At 22.7% G+C, this 17,047-nt stretch overlaps 1 protein-coding gene and 2 non-coding genes across 4 annotated transcripts; 1 reads left to right on the forward strand and 2 right to left on the reverse strand.

Moving 5' to 3' along the window:
- The first annotated feature begins 1,975 nt into the window (after positions 1–1,975).
- Positions 1,976–2,057, forward strand: Trnal-aag (transfer RNA leucine (anticodon AAG)). Its single transcript has one exon. It is a non-coding gene; the product is annotated as a tRNA-Leu (tRNA).
- A 3,668-nt stretch (positions 2,058–5,725) lies between these two features.
- LOC126902433 (metacaspase-2-like) lies at positions 5,726–16,341 on the reverse strand. 2 transcript variants are annotated; one of them, XM_050679703.1, is made up of 13 exons: positions 16,102–16,341; positions 15,272–15,475; positions 14,629–15,216; positions 14,378–14,552; positions 13,239–13,615; positions 13,022–13,121; positions 12,800–12,927; positions 11,131–11,322; positions 10,732–10,919; positions 8,514–8,673; positions 8,206–8,421; positions 8,061–8,137; positions 5,726–6,186 (listed from the first exon to the last, which is right to left on the reverse strand). In XM_050679703.1, the coding sequence occupies exons 1-13, from the start codon at positions 16,111–16,113 to the stop codon at positions 6,168–6,170; spliced, it is 2,436 nt and encodes an 811-aa protein (XP_050535660.1). In that variant the 5' UTR covers positions 16,114–16,341; the 3' UTR covers positions 5,726–6,167. The 2 variants fall into 2 exon arrangements, with proteins under 2 accessions (XP_050535660.1, XP_050535661.1); XM_050679704.1 differs by having other exon boundaries at positions 5,730–6,186; positions 15,919–16,340.
- Positions 6,995–7,076, reverse strand: Trnal-aag (transfer RNA leucine (anticodon AAG)). Its single transcript has one exon. It is a non-coding gene; the product is annotated as a tRNA-Leu (tRNA).
- Positions 16,342–17,047: the final 706 nt, after the last annotated feature.

Genomic DNA, 17,047 nt, shown 5'->3' on the forward strand with positions numbered 1-17,047 from the left:
TAACAATAGAATTTTTCAATTTTAAAAAATGTTTTTTTTTTTACTGTTTACCAATCATTGATGAATTGTTTTTAGTTAAAATGCAAAGGTTTTGCAAGGCTCATATATCATGGTTATTACAATTATTTCATTGTTTTTGCATATAAATATACTTTTAATTATACAGATCAGCAGACAATTTTTTGTCTATGATATTTAGGCGAATTCTGAATGAAATTTTGTGACTCTTTCTAAATCAGACTTCAGTTATATAAAAACATATATAAATATTTTAGCTTCCACTCGAAGCTGAAAAGATATTAATTTTACTATGATGTGTTTTTTGAGTCTGTCGCCACTTTTTTTCAGCGCTTACCAGACCGATTTCTTCTTTCACAAAAATTTCCCTCATTTTAAATATTCACAGAATTATTTTTATTTTTCAATTAATTAAGTGTTCATGATAAATAAATCACCCTGCCGTGTCATCAAATCATAGTGTCCATATATTCATGTTGATTCTATTCTCAAATATCAAATGAACGAGTGATACAAACAATAAATGTTTTATTATGATACTAGTAACATTGATTACAAATTTTCATTTGTTTAGATATGATTGTTAAATAATTTAATAATTACAATATAATTATTATATTGTACTGTAATTGTCGAGGTATTCAAGTAAATGATTTTGCTTTGCTAAAATACAACAGTCAAATAGTGCCAACCATGGAAATGTTTTTTTTAAATTAATAATTTTCTATAAATAGTTTTATTTTTTATAATTTTCAATTATATTTTTACAATTACTACAAGTATTAATTTTTCAATTAATTCTATAAAATTAATTTATTTCAATATATTACTTACAATTATTTATTGTAATAATTTTAAATTAACCATTATACTAAATTATATGCCATCGAAGTTTTCTCATGGTTATGTCTTGAAAGTATATGTAAAAAAAAAATTTTGCCATCTCCAAAATATATATGTTTACAATACATCTATTTTCGTCATGCATGTATTCTTTTTCATAATTCCACGTGAGAAAACCATGTTTTATTTATAAAAAATAAAATTTATTTATGAATTAAATATTTGAAAATTTAAAATACTGCTAATGCTACAAATAAATTATATTTTGCCTATTTAAAACAACGCTATCGATTTTTTCTCTAATATAGTGAAACCCCTTTAATATTACAGATGACTTGAATGACTAAAAGTTGATGTGAAATGTGTCTTAAAATACTAAGTAAATTAACAAATTAACAAAGTCCATCAATACAATTTTACATTTAAACATTATTTAACAATTTTATTTGATATTTAAAAAAAGTGATCTTTCATATTTAAAAAGTGATCTTTAATACTTAAAAAGTAATCTTTAATATTTAAAAAGTTTTTAATAAAATTATTTATTATTTATTTAATTAATTAATTATTATAATTTATTATTTTATAATAAAATATATTTTGCAAGCACTGCGTAGACTTGGAAAGTCCCTTTAAATTTTCTAACATAATATTTCATAAAAATATATAAATATTCTTTTTTGAACAAGAAAGAGGTTAAAATTAGATCTTCCAAAATATTTTTTTGATAATAGTAAATAACTAAAGATAACTTTTGAATAAATTGTAATAACTTGAAAAATTGTAGTTTTCTACAATTTTTTAATATTTTTCGTGCTATTAGTGTAATCTTTACATATATATCACTAATCAAAATACCAATATTTTTAAACAATTTGTTTCAACAAAATATATAAAAATTAAATAATATGATATATTTTTTTAGAGTGTATTAGAGTCTATCCAATTATACAATTTTTTTATTATTATAGACAAAGAGGTTAAAATAATAAGATGATTCCATCATGAGACTATTTTATGTTTTAATTAATTTTTCTTACTGTGCATCTATATCCATTTTGATAATCATTATGCTTGAAACGAAATTACCTCAATAATTCTTGACAATCATTAAGGTAGCGTGGCCGAGCGGTCTAAGGCGCTGGTTTAAGGCACCAGTCTCTTCGGAGGCGTGGGTTCGAATCCCACCGCTGCCAACTTTTTTTTTGTTTAAAATTCATAAATTGCAATTATTACATTAAAAACATAAAAAAAAAAAAAATGTAGAATTGAAAAAGTCATTAGTTACATTTCTTTGTAATTTTAGTTTCTTAACAGTGATGCTATTTTATCAGCAAATTGCTATAAGGAATAGACGTAACTAGAATAAAGTATTTGAAGAGTGCATTTTTTAAATAAAGAAAATTCAATATAATCATAGAGATCATTGGGTTTTCAGTGGAGACTACATTTACAAGATCAGTTCAAACAATTTTTTAAATAGAGTGGGAGTAATATTAAAATGATGTATTAAAAATTTGTTGCTTAGGTAAAAGTTAGTATTTACTATCTTCCTAAATACAGACCAGTTGATAAGATTTATTTTAGCAGTAATGTTTGTATCAATTCAGCAATATGTTAAAATATTAGTACATAAAACATGAACTGGTTCTAATGGTTTTATGAGTCGTATTATACTCATAAATGGCATGTAACTACACTTATGTTTATACTGTAACCACAATGTTGAATTTAAAAAAAAAGTAGTTGGGAATTTTTTGTGGGAGTTTCTTTAACCTTTACGTAATGATTTAGTATTACTCGATCGACAACTACAGTGGTTTTAACCATAAATCATTTAATGTCAACATAAAAAAAAGCCTTTGTAAAGAAACACAATAAAGTGTCTATATATCTTTGTATACAATAATAATCACCAGACGATATGCGTTGGCGTTATACATACAGGTATAGACATTTAAATGTTTCAGTTCATAAAAGAGGCTGATGTTTATGTAAATCATTGGCATCTATACAGTCAAAATAGCATTGCAAATATATTTATCGTATACAGGCTCACTTTCCAGTGTTAAATGAATAAAACAGTCTGCTTTATCTCAACTATAAAACATCAAGTTTCTAAGCATCGACGGATACATCGCACATTCTTGAGTTTATCAATAAAATGAGTGTATAATATAGCTCTTTTAAATATATTATACTATAAAACTATATTAATAGTATCTTTTTTTAAATAAAAAGTCAAAGGTTTCCTTAATATAAAATAAAGTTAAAAATACAAATGTTTTTAAACTTTGATATGTAATTAAGAAAGCATTTGTTTCACCATAATATGTATTAGTTTCGATGCAACGCTAAGAAAGTATTAATTTTACTATGATGTGTTTATTTTTTTTACCTTCCACTACTTTTTCTCAGTTCTCACTAGACCGATTTTTATCAATCATATGTCAAAATATTACAAATCGTATTTAGTTGATGATACTTTAAAAAATTGAAACTTTTGCCTCATTCCCTGTAAATGGCGGATATATATGAAAAAAATTACTATTTTCAAAATAGATAAATTTCGAAATTTTTTAAACTTTTTCTTACTTATAACTGTCATAACTTTTTGAAAAATAAATAAATTATAATAAATATTTTTTTAATCTGACCCTTTACCTGCCTACAAGAAGAAATAACAATTTTTGCACAAAAAATTCATTTTTTCAATATAACTTTTGAAAGTCTTCTGGAAATACGCTGAGTTATAAATATATGTTAAATTAAAACTTTTTTTTTATGTACTATAATTAAAAATAAATTATCTTCTCTATGTATATAGCATCCGAAGTTAAAAAAAAATGTTACTTTGGTTTAAAAATATTACAGTTATTTGTGTCTTTATGATTTTTTATTTAAATTTTTTTTTTTTGTGGTTATTTGTGTTAATATTTTAAGTCAAGTGGTATAGTTATATGAGATGCTTAAGGGTTAAAACCTCATATAAGCCCCTACATTAAAAAAATATATTTTATAAATTATTCAAATTTTAGTTATAAATATTTTGCAGCTTTTAATGTTAATCCAATAATTATACTTAAAAAATGAGGCTTCCTTTACCAAAAAAGAGTTCTAGCTACGAATATTCTAGATTATGATGAATTAAGGTATCGAAGTACAAAATGATTCTATTAATAGAACTACCTCTCATATCTACTTAATTTCTTTTAAAACAATAATTATATTAATAAAATCAATTTTAATGTTTTTTGTTTCATATTATTATTTACAGTAATAAATAATAATAATAAGTATTTCTTGATTCATCAATAATAATACTTTTTAAAATATCTTTTATACCTTATAATGGTATCAACATTTTTTTTCAAATGGTATATTTATCTATTTGTTCACATTAATAGCTTTCACTGGATTGCTTTTTCTTAATAAGACCACAAACCTTATGGGTTAAAATCAATTTATCTACGTATTCAGTTTAATATTAAACTTGAATAAGAATTATAAATTGAAAAAATAATTTATGTAAAGTATTATAACTGCACAAACAATGATTTTTTAAACAAAAACGACATCTTCTTTAAATTTTGATAGTTTTAAAAATAAAATACTTATAAAAGACAAATTTTTATTATTAGTTATAGTATGTAACATAAGCTCAAACTTTACATATATTTGAAATTCTAAGTATTTCCGAAACATTTCCAAAAGTTATGTTAAATAAGTAATCATTTCATACAAAAATTGTTGTTTTTAATTCTCCCTATAGGCAGCTATACGATCAATTTTCAAAAATATATATTCTAAATGTAAGAAAAATAGCTAAGGTATTTATATAAAAGAAAAATTATTTTGATTCATCTATTTTACAAAAAATTTTGTTAGTGAATTATAATAAAAAATCATAATTTGTTGAGTGATTTCCTCCCATTTACATGAAACAAAAGATATGTTTTAAATATTAAGAGTAATGTTTTCAACTAGATATAATTTGTGATTTTTTGATGTATTTTAAGTAAAATCGATACAGTGACAACTGAGAAAAACTAATGTCAGACAAAAAAAAATATAAAACGAATATATTTTTTAAATTATTTTAATTATAATAATTAATTATAACGCTAAATGCATTCTTCAATAAGTATAATTATGTTATACTAATATGATATATTTTAGCTGAGTAAGTTTTATTTTTTAGGTCACTAGAAATACTATAATTATAAGTAATTATTTCTAGTTTTTTTTTGTATACGATTTTAACTGAAATTTCATTTACCTGATCGATATATAAATACCCAACCACCAACATTTTGACGTAGTTATACGTAAAAAAATTATAATCAATTATTAAAATAACTTCGTCACATAATGTACATAGGGGAACTTTTTATAATAATTAAAATAAATCGCCATCGAAGTACTTTTTTGGGGGGGATTTTACAATATTTCCGTATAGTGTAAAATGCGTTAACCGATTTTAAAAGGTTCTTGTTATAAGCTGAAAATTTCATATACAACATAAATATTAGATAAAAATAATATGTATAAATAAATAAATAATTTACAAATACATGATAGTTATTATTTTATTTTTAAGCAAAAGTAAACATATTTTCTTAACATAGACAATATAAACGAAAACAAATAACAATAAAAATTCTAAATTTAAGAAGAAACAATTGTATATATTTAGAAAAATATCATAAAAAATAATAATTAAATTTAATATGAAAAAAATAGTTGAACATTTTTATATTTATAGTTTAGAGAATATTAATAAGCTCATAAATTACATTAAAATAACTTTAAAAATACATAACTAATAAGTAAAAAGGTATATATTGACATATATTAACTTAAAATACAATAAGTCTTTTGTATTTTAATTTTTTTTATGGTTTCTATTGGAGAGATATAAAAAATATTTCTAAGATTTGAATATCAGTTACAATTTGAGTTTCATTTATTAAGTTGTTAAAATATTAAGAACAATTAATTAAAACTTAAAATTAAATATCATAACAAATATTTATATTCCATACAAAATATAAAATCATTTTTCATTACATTTAAAAGTAATCAAACGTTTGTTTTTGTAATTAACGCAAAAACTATACTCAACATTTATTTTTGCTAATAATTTCAAAACGCATTATAAAAAACTAACAGTCCAAACTTAAAATTTTATCGATGTTTGCAAAGTCCAATAATAATAAAAAATATTTGTATTCATAGTGGTATATTATAAAAATGTTGACGTTAAAATTCTGTCTTCACAAATACATGATTATTTAATTCATCAGCTACAAATAATTTAGAGTTCTATAACAATTACAAACAATAAAGACAAAAATTACTACATGCGTATAAAATCGACGTATCAAATAATTACGAAAGTATTTATGGTGTAAAATGTCTTTAATTTAATACATTTATTCCATATAATGTAAAAATTCATTTTAAGTATAACAAATTTTATTCGAAGACTTTCATTAAAAATGTTCCTAAGTCTATATAAAATAAATAATCTGGAGTTTCTTCACTACATCAGGTACTAGTGTCGAATTTATGTGTACGTTTCAATTGGTTTTGACATCAATAAATTTATAGTATACTTAATACATTATGTGAAATGAGATAACTATCGAAATATTTGAAATATGAACACCAGAAAAATATTGAAAATTCGCCGCTTCATACACGAATTAACTAGATTCATAGGTTTGAATCCCCTGAATATATAGTTAATAAAATAAATATATAGTTGGAAAAATAATTTTTTACCCCAACATATTTTAGTTTTAGAATTGTCTTCCGTTCTGAAATGAAATTTTGGTTACATATCTGCAGTACCTAGTATTGCTTACCCCTTTTCTGTCCTAAAATCGTGAGTTACACTATGAATGTGTCTTTGGGATACTCAATTTCTATTAAATACAGCCACAAAATGTAATTACAAACAATAGTTTAAAAAATAGTAGGTGATTAATCAAATGAATCATTTTAATAACCAGGAAATCATTTCAACAATACCGAAATTTCACGTATACAAGTATATAGTAATTTTATAACTTAAAGTTTGAATTTTTTTTTAATAGAAAGTAAAATGAAAAAGGAAGAAAAAATTTTTTGGCAGCGGTGGGATTCGAACCCACGCCTCCGAAGAGACTGGTGCCTTAAACCAGCGCCTTAGACCGCTCGGCCACGCTACCTACATGTTGAGAACGTAACTAACACCTCTATTTCAGAAAAGTGCTCAATTAAAATCTTGGCCGGAAATGAATTTATAATTGAATTAAAAATTGTTTTATTGAATACCATTTCAAAAAAAAACGACAGAAAATTTTTTTAAATAAATAAATACACTATAAAAATTATTAAAGGAATCATAAAAAAACTATAAACTAATTCACAAACAAAAATTTTTAGAAAACCAAAAATATTTGTTTTACATGAAAATGTAAAAAAAATATATAACAAATTATCTAATACATCAGACAATTTATTTACATGTAACATATTTTGAGATGTACTTTTCTGGACTATAATTAATTAAATAAAAAATGTATTGGTCTTTTTCTTTTTTTAGACACAATATCTAAATTTTAGGAAAAACTTAAAGCATATACTTAAATATAAAACTTGCAAATATGTACATGTCAAAAACTCTATTAAAATTTCATCAAATTAATCAACTGATGACAATTCATATTTCTATTTGTTCCATACCTAAAGGTTAATAATCTTGAAAATTCTGAAAAATGATCAGTTTTACATCCTACCATTTCCTGGTAATAACATTCTACAAAAGGCGGTGAAAGAATATTTAAATATTAAGGAGTCAAATATAGTTCTTGGCTAAGCCAATGATGGGCAGTTTGGATATTATGGCTACTTTACACTAAAAATCAGACACCATCAATAAGAAAAATCTCGTTGGCACCCTGGGGATCAAACCTGGAATTCCGTGCACACATATACATTTCTACTCACAAGGCTAAGTTGACCCTCAATATAGAAAATTCTGATTTTTCTATATTTTATAAAGAATTTTAAACTCTAGTATGATTTTTTTTTAATAACATGACAATATGAATTAGATATTTGTAATTTAAAGAAAAATAAATTTTTGTATTTAAAAAAGGTACCAAATATTTTATATTATGACAAAAAAATTTTCTTTTTTTAATACTTACAATTCATGATTTAAATTTTTTTCTTTAAAATTGCTTTTGAAAAATAATGTAACATGGATTACTTGATAGTTATTATTCTGAAATTCCAATTATAAAAAAATAACAATTAAAAATCATAAAATCTTAATGTGAAATTTAAACTTACAATTTGGTAAAGATGATCAATAAGAACATCAAGTATTATATTATTGGTAAGTTTGACAAATGCTTCAGTAACATCTACAGGTATGGTACAAATTTCATTATATCCAGTCAAGCAACATTGAATAGCTTGACCTGGTAGAGTACTGAATTCAGTTTTCATCAGCCTCAATTCAGATTTTGGAATACAATCAACAGTCCCATAATCTACTTGAAGTATCTAATACAAAAAAACTTGAATATATTATTTGTTACTAAAAAAAATGATATATAAGAATATAATATTTAAATTATATCATAATAATTAATTACTTCAACACTATTTTTATCAATTTCTTTTAACACTTTAACTCTGTTCCAATGTTTAATATTGGAGTAAGATAAATAAGAAGTAACAAATACTCTTCCTGGTGTTATGTGTTCTGGGTTAACTAAATATCTACTTTCTTCTTGTTCTTGACCATAAAATTTCCTGATTATATCATGAAAAGGATAATTAATAATTATTAGTGAAATATGTCAACAATATAACTACATAGATTTTATTCATCCCGTAGTTGAATATATAACAGAAATGGGGTATGGGTTTTAGAGTTATGATTAATTTTTATCATTTAGAAATGTTTGGTTACATTTCTATATTAAATTTGATATTTTAAATTAGCACATTTTCTTATTACTTGTATAGGGAAGAATTAAATTTTTTAAGCTTGACTTGTTTATAATATATTTACAGGGTGATCACAAAATACTTGATTATTGCAAAATAATTACAATATTAAAAAATAAATGTTTTGTATAAATATTTTTGATTTATCGGGTATGAATTAATTTTTAGATAAATTCCTTATAGTTTATAAGGTGTCAAATTTATTTTTGTTAATGATTACATATATATTTAACTATCTTCTAAAATATAAAATGTTCTAATTAAGAAAATGTTTGGTTGATAAAAACTTTTAAACCAGCACTTTATAAGTTATTAGTATTTTAAAATATAATAGACTGCATTTTACATTTTCAAATGTATATGTTTATTGAATTTATACGCTCATTCATAAAATATTGAGCGTATACTTAAAAAAAACAATAGAATGTATTTGACAAATGTTTTTGTTTATGGAACAAAAGAATTTTGACCGTATGTCTAATAAAATAATAGAATCTGTCTATGATACACAATAACCTTTTTATTTTTCGAACCTTTTATAAAGAAGTTTCACTTCAAACAAAAAGCTTTATTTCGAATATTGTATTTATTTTATGAGTAATCAAGTGGTAAACCAATCAATCTATAAATATATAATATAAACTTATCAAAAGACAATATAAATCACAAAAGACATTAAATATAACACATTCACATAACAGGTAATATTTAGGTAAGATAATGCCCTTTTTTAATTTTAAATTTGAATATATTAAGTAATAATGAATTGCAAAATTGAATTAGCATATTAATCACTAGATTATATAGCAAAAAAATCCATTTAATTATTTGTTTGAAAAAATTAATGAATATTAGGGCGTTTCTTATTTTATAAACTTTCATTGATCAATCTCGTTATTATATTAAAGTTAATTGGGTAAAATTTGGTTTTGATAATATATCCCCTCCAGGTGCCGAATCGGGGTTGAAAATTCACTCAAATGGGTAATTTATTAGTTTTTGATCATTATTTCTAAAACTAACACACCTAACATAAAAATGTATAGAATATAAATTATATATTTTAATATTTTCTTTGAAAAAGGGGTTTACAGAAATTTTCTAAAATTATTTTTACTAGCTCAAATAAAGTAAAAAATGAAAAAAAATTTGCTTAAATTCACTTTTTTAACATAAATCATTCTTAACTTTCAAAATAATCACTTTACAATAAAATGATTCGTATAAAAAATATGTAAAATTTAATTTTCTACAAAATTAGTCTTATGTGAAATTATAGTCAGATGTATAATTTTGTTATTTTTATAACACTAACAATATAAATATGATTGATTAAAACTGTTTATTCAGTGTATTATGATAATAATTAGGGTATTTCCTCCTATAGTTGTGTAGGGTCTGCAAAAAGTAAATACTAGTTATCACATAATTTAGTTAATAAAAATTATGAGTCTATTTTTATGTTAAATTGTCTAAAATTTTGTGAAGACATATCTGTAATTAAGTCAACTGATAAGTCTTTCGATAAAAAATGTGACACATCATCGATTTTTAAATTAAGTTTTTTATTATCACCTATGTCTTTGAATGATTTTTAATATATTTAAAATTGTGTCATTTGACTAAATGGAAAATTCAGTTTTATTTATTTTCGCCAATCATTAATAAATCTTTTAAAAAGTGATAAATCTGGATTAGACGATGGAACAAATTTTGCTTCAACAAAAACGGAGATCTATCAATGAAAATTTATAAAATAAGAGCCAGCCTAATGAATATACTAGACATATAGATTAAAAATTATATAGTTAGCATATTTATTCTACTATCTTTTCTAATTATATGAGATAAAATATTTACTGTATTTTAGTTGATAACTGTTCGAGTTGTATGGTTTTATAAGCCAAACGAAGATAAAATAAAGTTGGATTGTACACTTCAGATAACACCATTCTATCTTTTGAATTTTGAATTATAGGAAGTTTTTCCTGATCTAACTTAAAAGTTACTTCAATATTTTTCTCTGAGTAATACTTACAATTTATATCCTAAAAAAAAAAAACATTTTGAAGAGAAATGACTAACAAATTAAGGTTGTTACAAAATGAATATTGGTGTTTTAAAATATAATTTTTAATAAAAGTGAAATTTTTATAAATTTTATGTTCTTAAAATGTCGATAACTGTTTGAAACATTATGTATAATATTCATTTTGTAACATCATGTTTTATTCTTAAAAAATTTAAGTTATTTATTACTTTTGTAGAAATATTTTTTAAATTATTTTTATATCTGTTAAAAATTTCCTCATGAATATTTGAATTTTTCAATGAAGGTTTTGGATAAATTATATTGATTTTCATACTAATTATTCCATCAAAAAATTTCAAGAGCTCTTCATCAGATGAAAAACCAAAATTGTTTGGCTCAAGTGTGTCATCAAAAGATCTCTAGAATATTAATACTTTTATCAATTTAACTGTTTTAGTTTATTTATTAATTGATAATGTTGTGTTGTTTACATGATAATAAATACATAATTTTTATTTTATTTACAACATAATTGCCAACATTTTTAAATGGTCCTTTAGTTTATTGTATGAAAAAACTAATATTGAGGTGTGTATGTTTAAAATAACAAGAAAAAAAGTTCCTTTTTAGAGTATGTTACACAATGATTGTAGGAAGATCATATGACAACATTTGTGGTATTTGACCTTTCAATATAATTCAATATAATTCTACATAATTTATTTTTTATCTAAATGAGCAAGTAACTTAAAATTTAACTTGGACTAAATAAGAATAGTTAAAAAAAATGCATAGTGTAAGTCATTTGAAACATTAAACTATGAAGCTGTTAATATTGAAATTATTTTTTTCAATCTATATATATTTTTTTACTAACAGTGTGATATATTACAAAATTTGAGATACATAAATTAGTTTCATGACAATGTTATATTCCATATAATGTAAGAACAAACATTTTTTGAAAAATATTATTCTTTAAGACTTATACATTTAAAAATAAACATAATTTGATTAAACACTTTTTCTGAGTTTGTTTTTAATGATCAAATGAATTTTGAATAATTTCTAAAAGGTTCATTAGAGATTTCATTGACATTTATAATATTTTAAAAAGTTACTGGTACATAAATCTAGTGTATACAGCAGATGAGAAGATGTTAAATATTGTTTTTGGTAATTCAATTACAGACAATCAATATGAAAAGTTTAAAGTATATCTGATTAAGTTTAAACTTTCAATCTTTCACAACTTTGGTTGTGTTAAATTCATATGTTTACAGAATTGCTTTAAAATATCAATACAGTTATGTAAAAATGTAGTTGAACATTAAAAAATCTTGCAATGGTAGGTTATTTATACCAGTTTTGATGTTTTGGCCAACCATCCATTTTTTCATCTTAAATGTAATTTTGAAACGATCAATCCAATTGAATAATTTCTCATTTCTCACAAGCCTCGCATAGTAGAGAAAATTTAATAAAAAAAAAATCATTTTTGTTGAGCTGGATAAAATATTTCATATCAATTCCTTATTCTTTAAAATATTTTTAGTTCATTTTTGAACAAATTCCACAAATCATGGAAATGCTAATTTTTAAAAAACTATTCAACAAACAAAACACTAACTCATTTGACCAGAAATTTTAACATAAGAATAATAACATTTTCATTCTAAAAATACAGTAATAGTCAAATACAGTAATAGCCTGAGATAAATAAAAATGATTGCACACATTTTTTGTCCACATCTTATTAACTTACGGTTATATTTTTTAAGTAATATTTCAATTTCTCTAATTAAAAAACTTATATTAAAATTTCTCAATTAAAAAAAATTTGAATTCTGCAAACAGAAGAACTAAACAATTTTGTAAATAGATTTGACAACTTACATTATAAATATATTTTAGGTTGTTCAAATGAATTGCACAAAAATAGTTTCTTAACAGAAAAATCATATTGGATAACAGTTTTTTATGGAGTTCATCTTTCACACTATAAAATATTTTATTCAAGTTTTCTGTAATATTGAAAACATATTTTTTTTTTTTTAATTACATTATTTTTTATTTACAAGTATATAGTAAATATGAAATTTAAAAAATATTACATACCATTATCACAATAAATTATTTTTGATCCAAAGATATTATTTGAAGTTTCTCCACAATTATTAAGTGATGTAGAATGATTCAAACTGCAATTAGACTGCATCTAGAAAAATTATATAAATAATATACTTACAAATTTTAAAAATCTAAGTGTTATATATAAATGTTGAGTAAATTTCATTATTTTATTATCTAATTACTACACATAAAATATACTTACATTATTTAAACCATTAACTAATGCATTTTTGTTTAAATTGTTGACATTATTTGAATTATTCTTTGATTGCATAACTTGACAGAGATACTTAGATTTATCAATAAGAGATATACTTTTATGATCTAATTTAAGGTTTGAATTTGCATTTACACGGTTCATCACATAATCAGTCATGGTTTTAGGCCCAAAATTATTTTTCCCAAGATTGCAATTATTTACTTTTGATATTTTTACTTCTTTTTTATGATCATTTTGATTTATAGAACAATTTTTTTTAAATGAGCTATTCTGGTTACATTCTTTTTTGTGAGGAAATTTTGATGTCTGTGATCCAATTGGTGTACTTGTAACAATTTTAATCATATTGGTTGACTGATCTAAAAATTGAAGGAAAAATCAGAAGACTATACCAAAAACTGTACACACATTTACTTTGCACTTTACTTATTATTTACTAGTGCATATATTTTCTATAAGAATATTTTTAGAATACTCGGTATTTATAAAGGGAATTTTAATTGTATTATATTTTAAACCTCTAATATTTTATCAATTATCCTCCCATGAATTTAGTTTTAGATGTGATATGACATCTAGTTTGTTTTTATTTAAATTTTTGTTGAAATAAATATGACATAATTGTTTAATATTCATAATGAACAAAATAATAACTTAATAAACTAAGTGACTATATATGTTTATATTTGATAAACATGTTTTTTTGTTTTTGACTTAAAGTTATGCAGAATTTACATTTGATCTAAGCTTAAATTTTCTTAGACTTTCAAAGTTGAATTTTGATATGTTTAGATTGATTAGATGTGCAAACAAGAAAATCTCAGTGGACTTTCTTAACATGGGGCTGGACATTAATTTTGGGATTATTAGTTCAGACTATATTATATTTTGACTATTTTATAAAATCTGATATTTTGCCTATTTTTATTTACAAATTATAAGTTTAAAGGTTATCCAAATAAACAAACATCTTTAAGTAAAAAATGTTGGTGAGCCTTTTACTTTCAATTTACTGCTATACTTTGGTAACAAATTAAAAACAACATTACAGCATAATTATACTAATAATTGTTTAAAATATTGTTGGCACTGTAAGTTTTTTCCTGATTTTTATTACATACTTGATATATTAGAGGAATCTTTTAATTTTTTATTGTTTTCCAAATATAAATACATATTTCTTGAATCCATTAAGTCTTTAAAATTGATTATTTCTGTATCAATTAGTTTTTCATCTATATTACTATAAGTTGGATTACTTTGAATGTGTTTTTTTAAAGAATCTAATGTATGTTCCTAAAATATTTAAATAATAAGTATAAATATAACAATAAAATAGAAATATTTTATTTAATTAGTAGTATAAAATCACCGTTTCACTTTTTGACAAAAAATGTCGTATATATGAATGTAAATTATACAAATTATGAGAGACAGATTTTTGTAACATAGTTTCACTGGATGTTGATGAAAAACTACTCGATAAAGATGATGAATAAATTCCTTTATCTTCAAAACAAGATGCATTAAGACTCTTGGTTACAATTTTAGGTTTAATTTCAGTAGTATTACTAAAACTACTTTGAATAGAATTGAACTTAGTAGACACTTCATTTTTGTTTACTTTATCATTATTTATAATTTGTTGATTTATTGGCTGACAATGGTACGTTTTATTATAATGAGTAGTATTGTGTTGGTAATCTTTGTTATTTTTATAAGTAAAATTGTTAAATGATTGATTTTTGTTAGCAACATAATTAATTTGATTCCTTCTATAGTTATTTCCACCATGTATTTTGTTTCCATTAGATATGCGCACATTAAATCTATTTTTAAGACCAGACTTTGATTTTTTTTTCTTAGGAATTTTTTGTTTAACAACCAAATTTCTCAAATGACTAGTTTTATCTCCCACAACAAGAGTTAAAAGTGTATCTTTATTTGGATTAGGTGGTAGCTAAAATAATAAATTTAATATATTACTAGTATATCATACAACTTAATAAACTTACCACCAATACATCACTCATAATTCTAAGTAAATCAAAAATTGTTTTAAATCCAAATTTTACATAAGGCACTTTTTCACCTTCTTGTGCATAATAATCTTTAAGTAGCTGTTCTATACTAAGTTTTTTTGGAGAACTGGTTAGCAAACTCCGTATATTGATTTTTAATTCTTCTAAACTTTCTGCCATAATTTGATTTAATTTCTTCTAAAAAAATATTATCAAAAGGTTATACTTATTATCATGTAATACCATTCAACAATGAACAAGAATAATAAAAAGTCCAATTATTTATTTTCATTTGTTATTGTTATTATTTTGATATCATTATGACAGCTTTTTTAAATTTATTTTAGATTTAAATTATTACAATAAAATTAATAAAAATTACATAATACAACAGTTATTATTTTTAAGTAAAATTAGAGACTTTAAAAAAGTTATTTCCCAAAGAAATTTTAAATTAAGTAGATATCAGTGAATATCAGCAAAATTGTACTTAATAGTCTTAGACAACTCTTTTAATAATTAGAAAATATTCAATTATACTTTTAAATGCAATAGTAATAAAATTAGGAGTTAAAAATAATATCTTAAAATAAAACGAATATAAAAGTTACAAAACTAAGTTTTGTAAAACACATGAATACCTATTTCATTAATTAAATTAACTTATCGATATAAAATCTTGACTTTTAAAAATGTAACGAAAATAGCTTATTATTAATTTGAATTATAGTTCACGGAATTCATCTGAATAAATCAACAAATTTTCAAATAATTTGGAACCACAGATACTTCAATGTACATGTGAGTAAAATTTAACTTATTACATTTTTTATCATTATCAACTACATTTTTATTCAAAAATATACGGAGCACAACAAAAAGCAATGCACTCAAAAATATAATCAAAATTCGTATAAATGCATAAATCTGTTAAATTTATATAGTTCTATGTGATGGGTTATGGGGAATGCCGCGAACTGATAATGTTTCGACATTCGGATACTCCGACCACAATTATAGATAAGTCTTATCCATAATCTTGATTCTGACATTGTAAAAAAGTCCTTTAAATTCATTTACTCCGACAACAATTACTGCGAATACCTGGTTACAAAAATTTGGATTTCAGTACGACGATGATTACTCCGAATAGAATAATTAATTGATTGCTTCGTATAAAATTTACTCCGAATATTGATAATCGCAAAATCGTTTAATAAAATTATTAAACTTAGGATTTTATGAATATCGTAGCAAAATAAATAATTAACATAAAATAGTGTTGTAATTGTTTACTGCCTATTAACAAATAATTATTACAATTAAGGCTCTCAAAGTATATCTGACTTTCAAAACAATAGGTATTTAGGTAAGATAGAAGGGGGCTTTAAAATAAAAACATCCCAGTTATATAATTGGCATAAGTCAACAAAAAGTTCTTTATTATTTTTAGGGGATAGAAGAGCGATTTCAATTTTCGGACTAAGTCTTTTTTGAATCTCCTTACTATCGCCTACTGTTATAACCTCTTACGTTTAGTAAATATTAATAAAAAAATTTATATTTCTTGTTGTATATATATATATTTTTGAGAGAAGGTAAAAAATTATGTAATAAAAGCTCCCAAATATTATGTCACAATATGTCTATACTCTAGGCATATCAAGCGAACACAAACAGTTTTAAGTTAACAGTGCACAATAGTTTATGACTATACCTAAACTTACTCAACCCTTCTATTAAAATATTTAGATTTAAACTTAACTAACT

Source organism: Daktulosphaira vitifoliae, unplaced genomic scaffold (genome assembly GCF_025091365.1).
Source record: "Daktulosphaira vitifoliae isolate Bord-2020 unplaced genomic scaffold, ASM2509136v1 Scaffold_3, whole genome shotgun sequence".
Classification (NCBI taxonomy): domain Eukaryota; kingdom Metazoa; phylum Arthropoda; class Insecta; order Hemiptera; family Phylloxeridae; genus Daktulosphaira; species Daktulosphaira vitifoliae.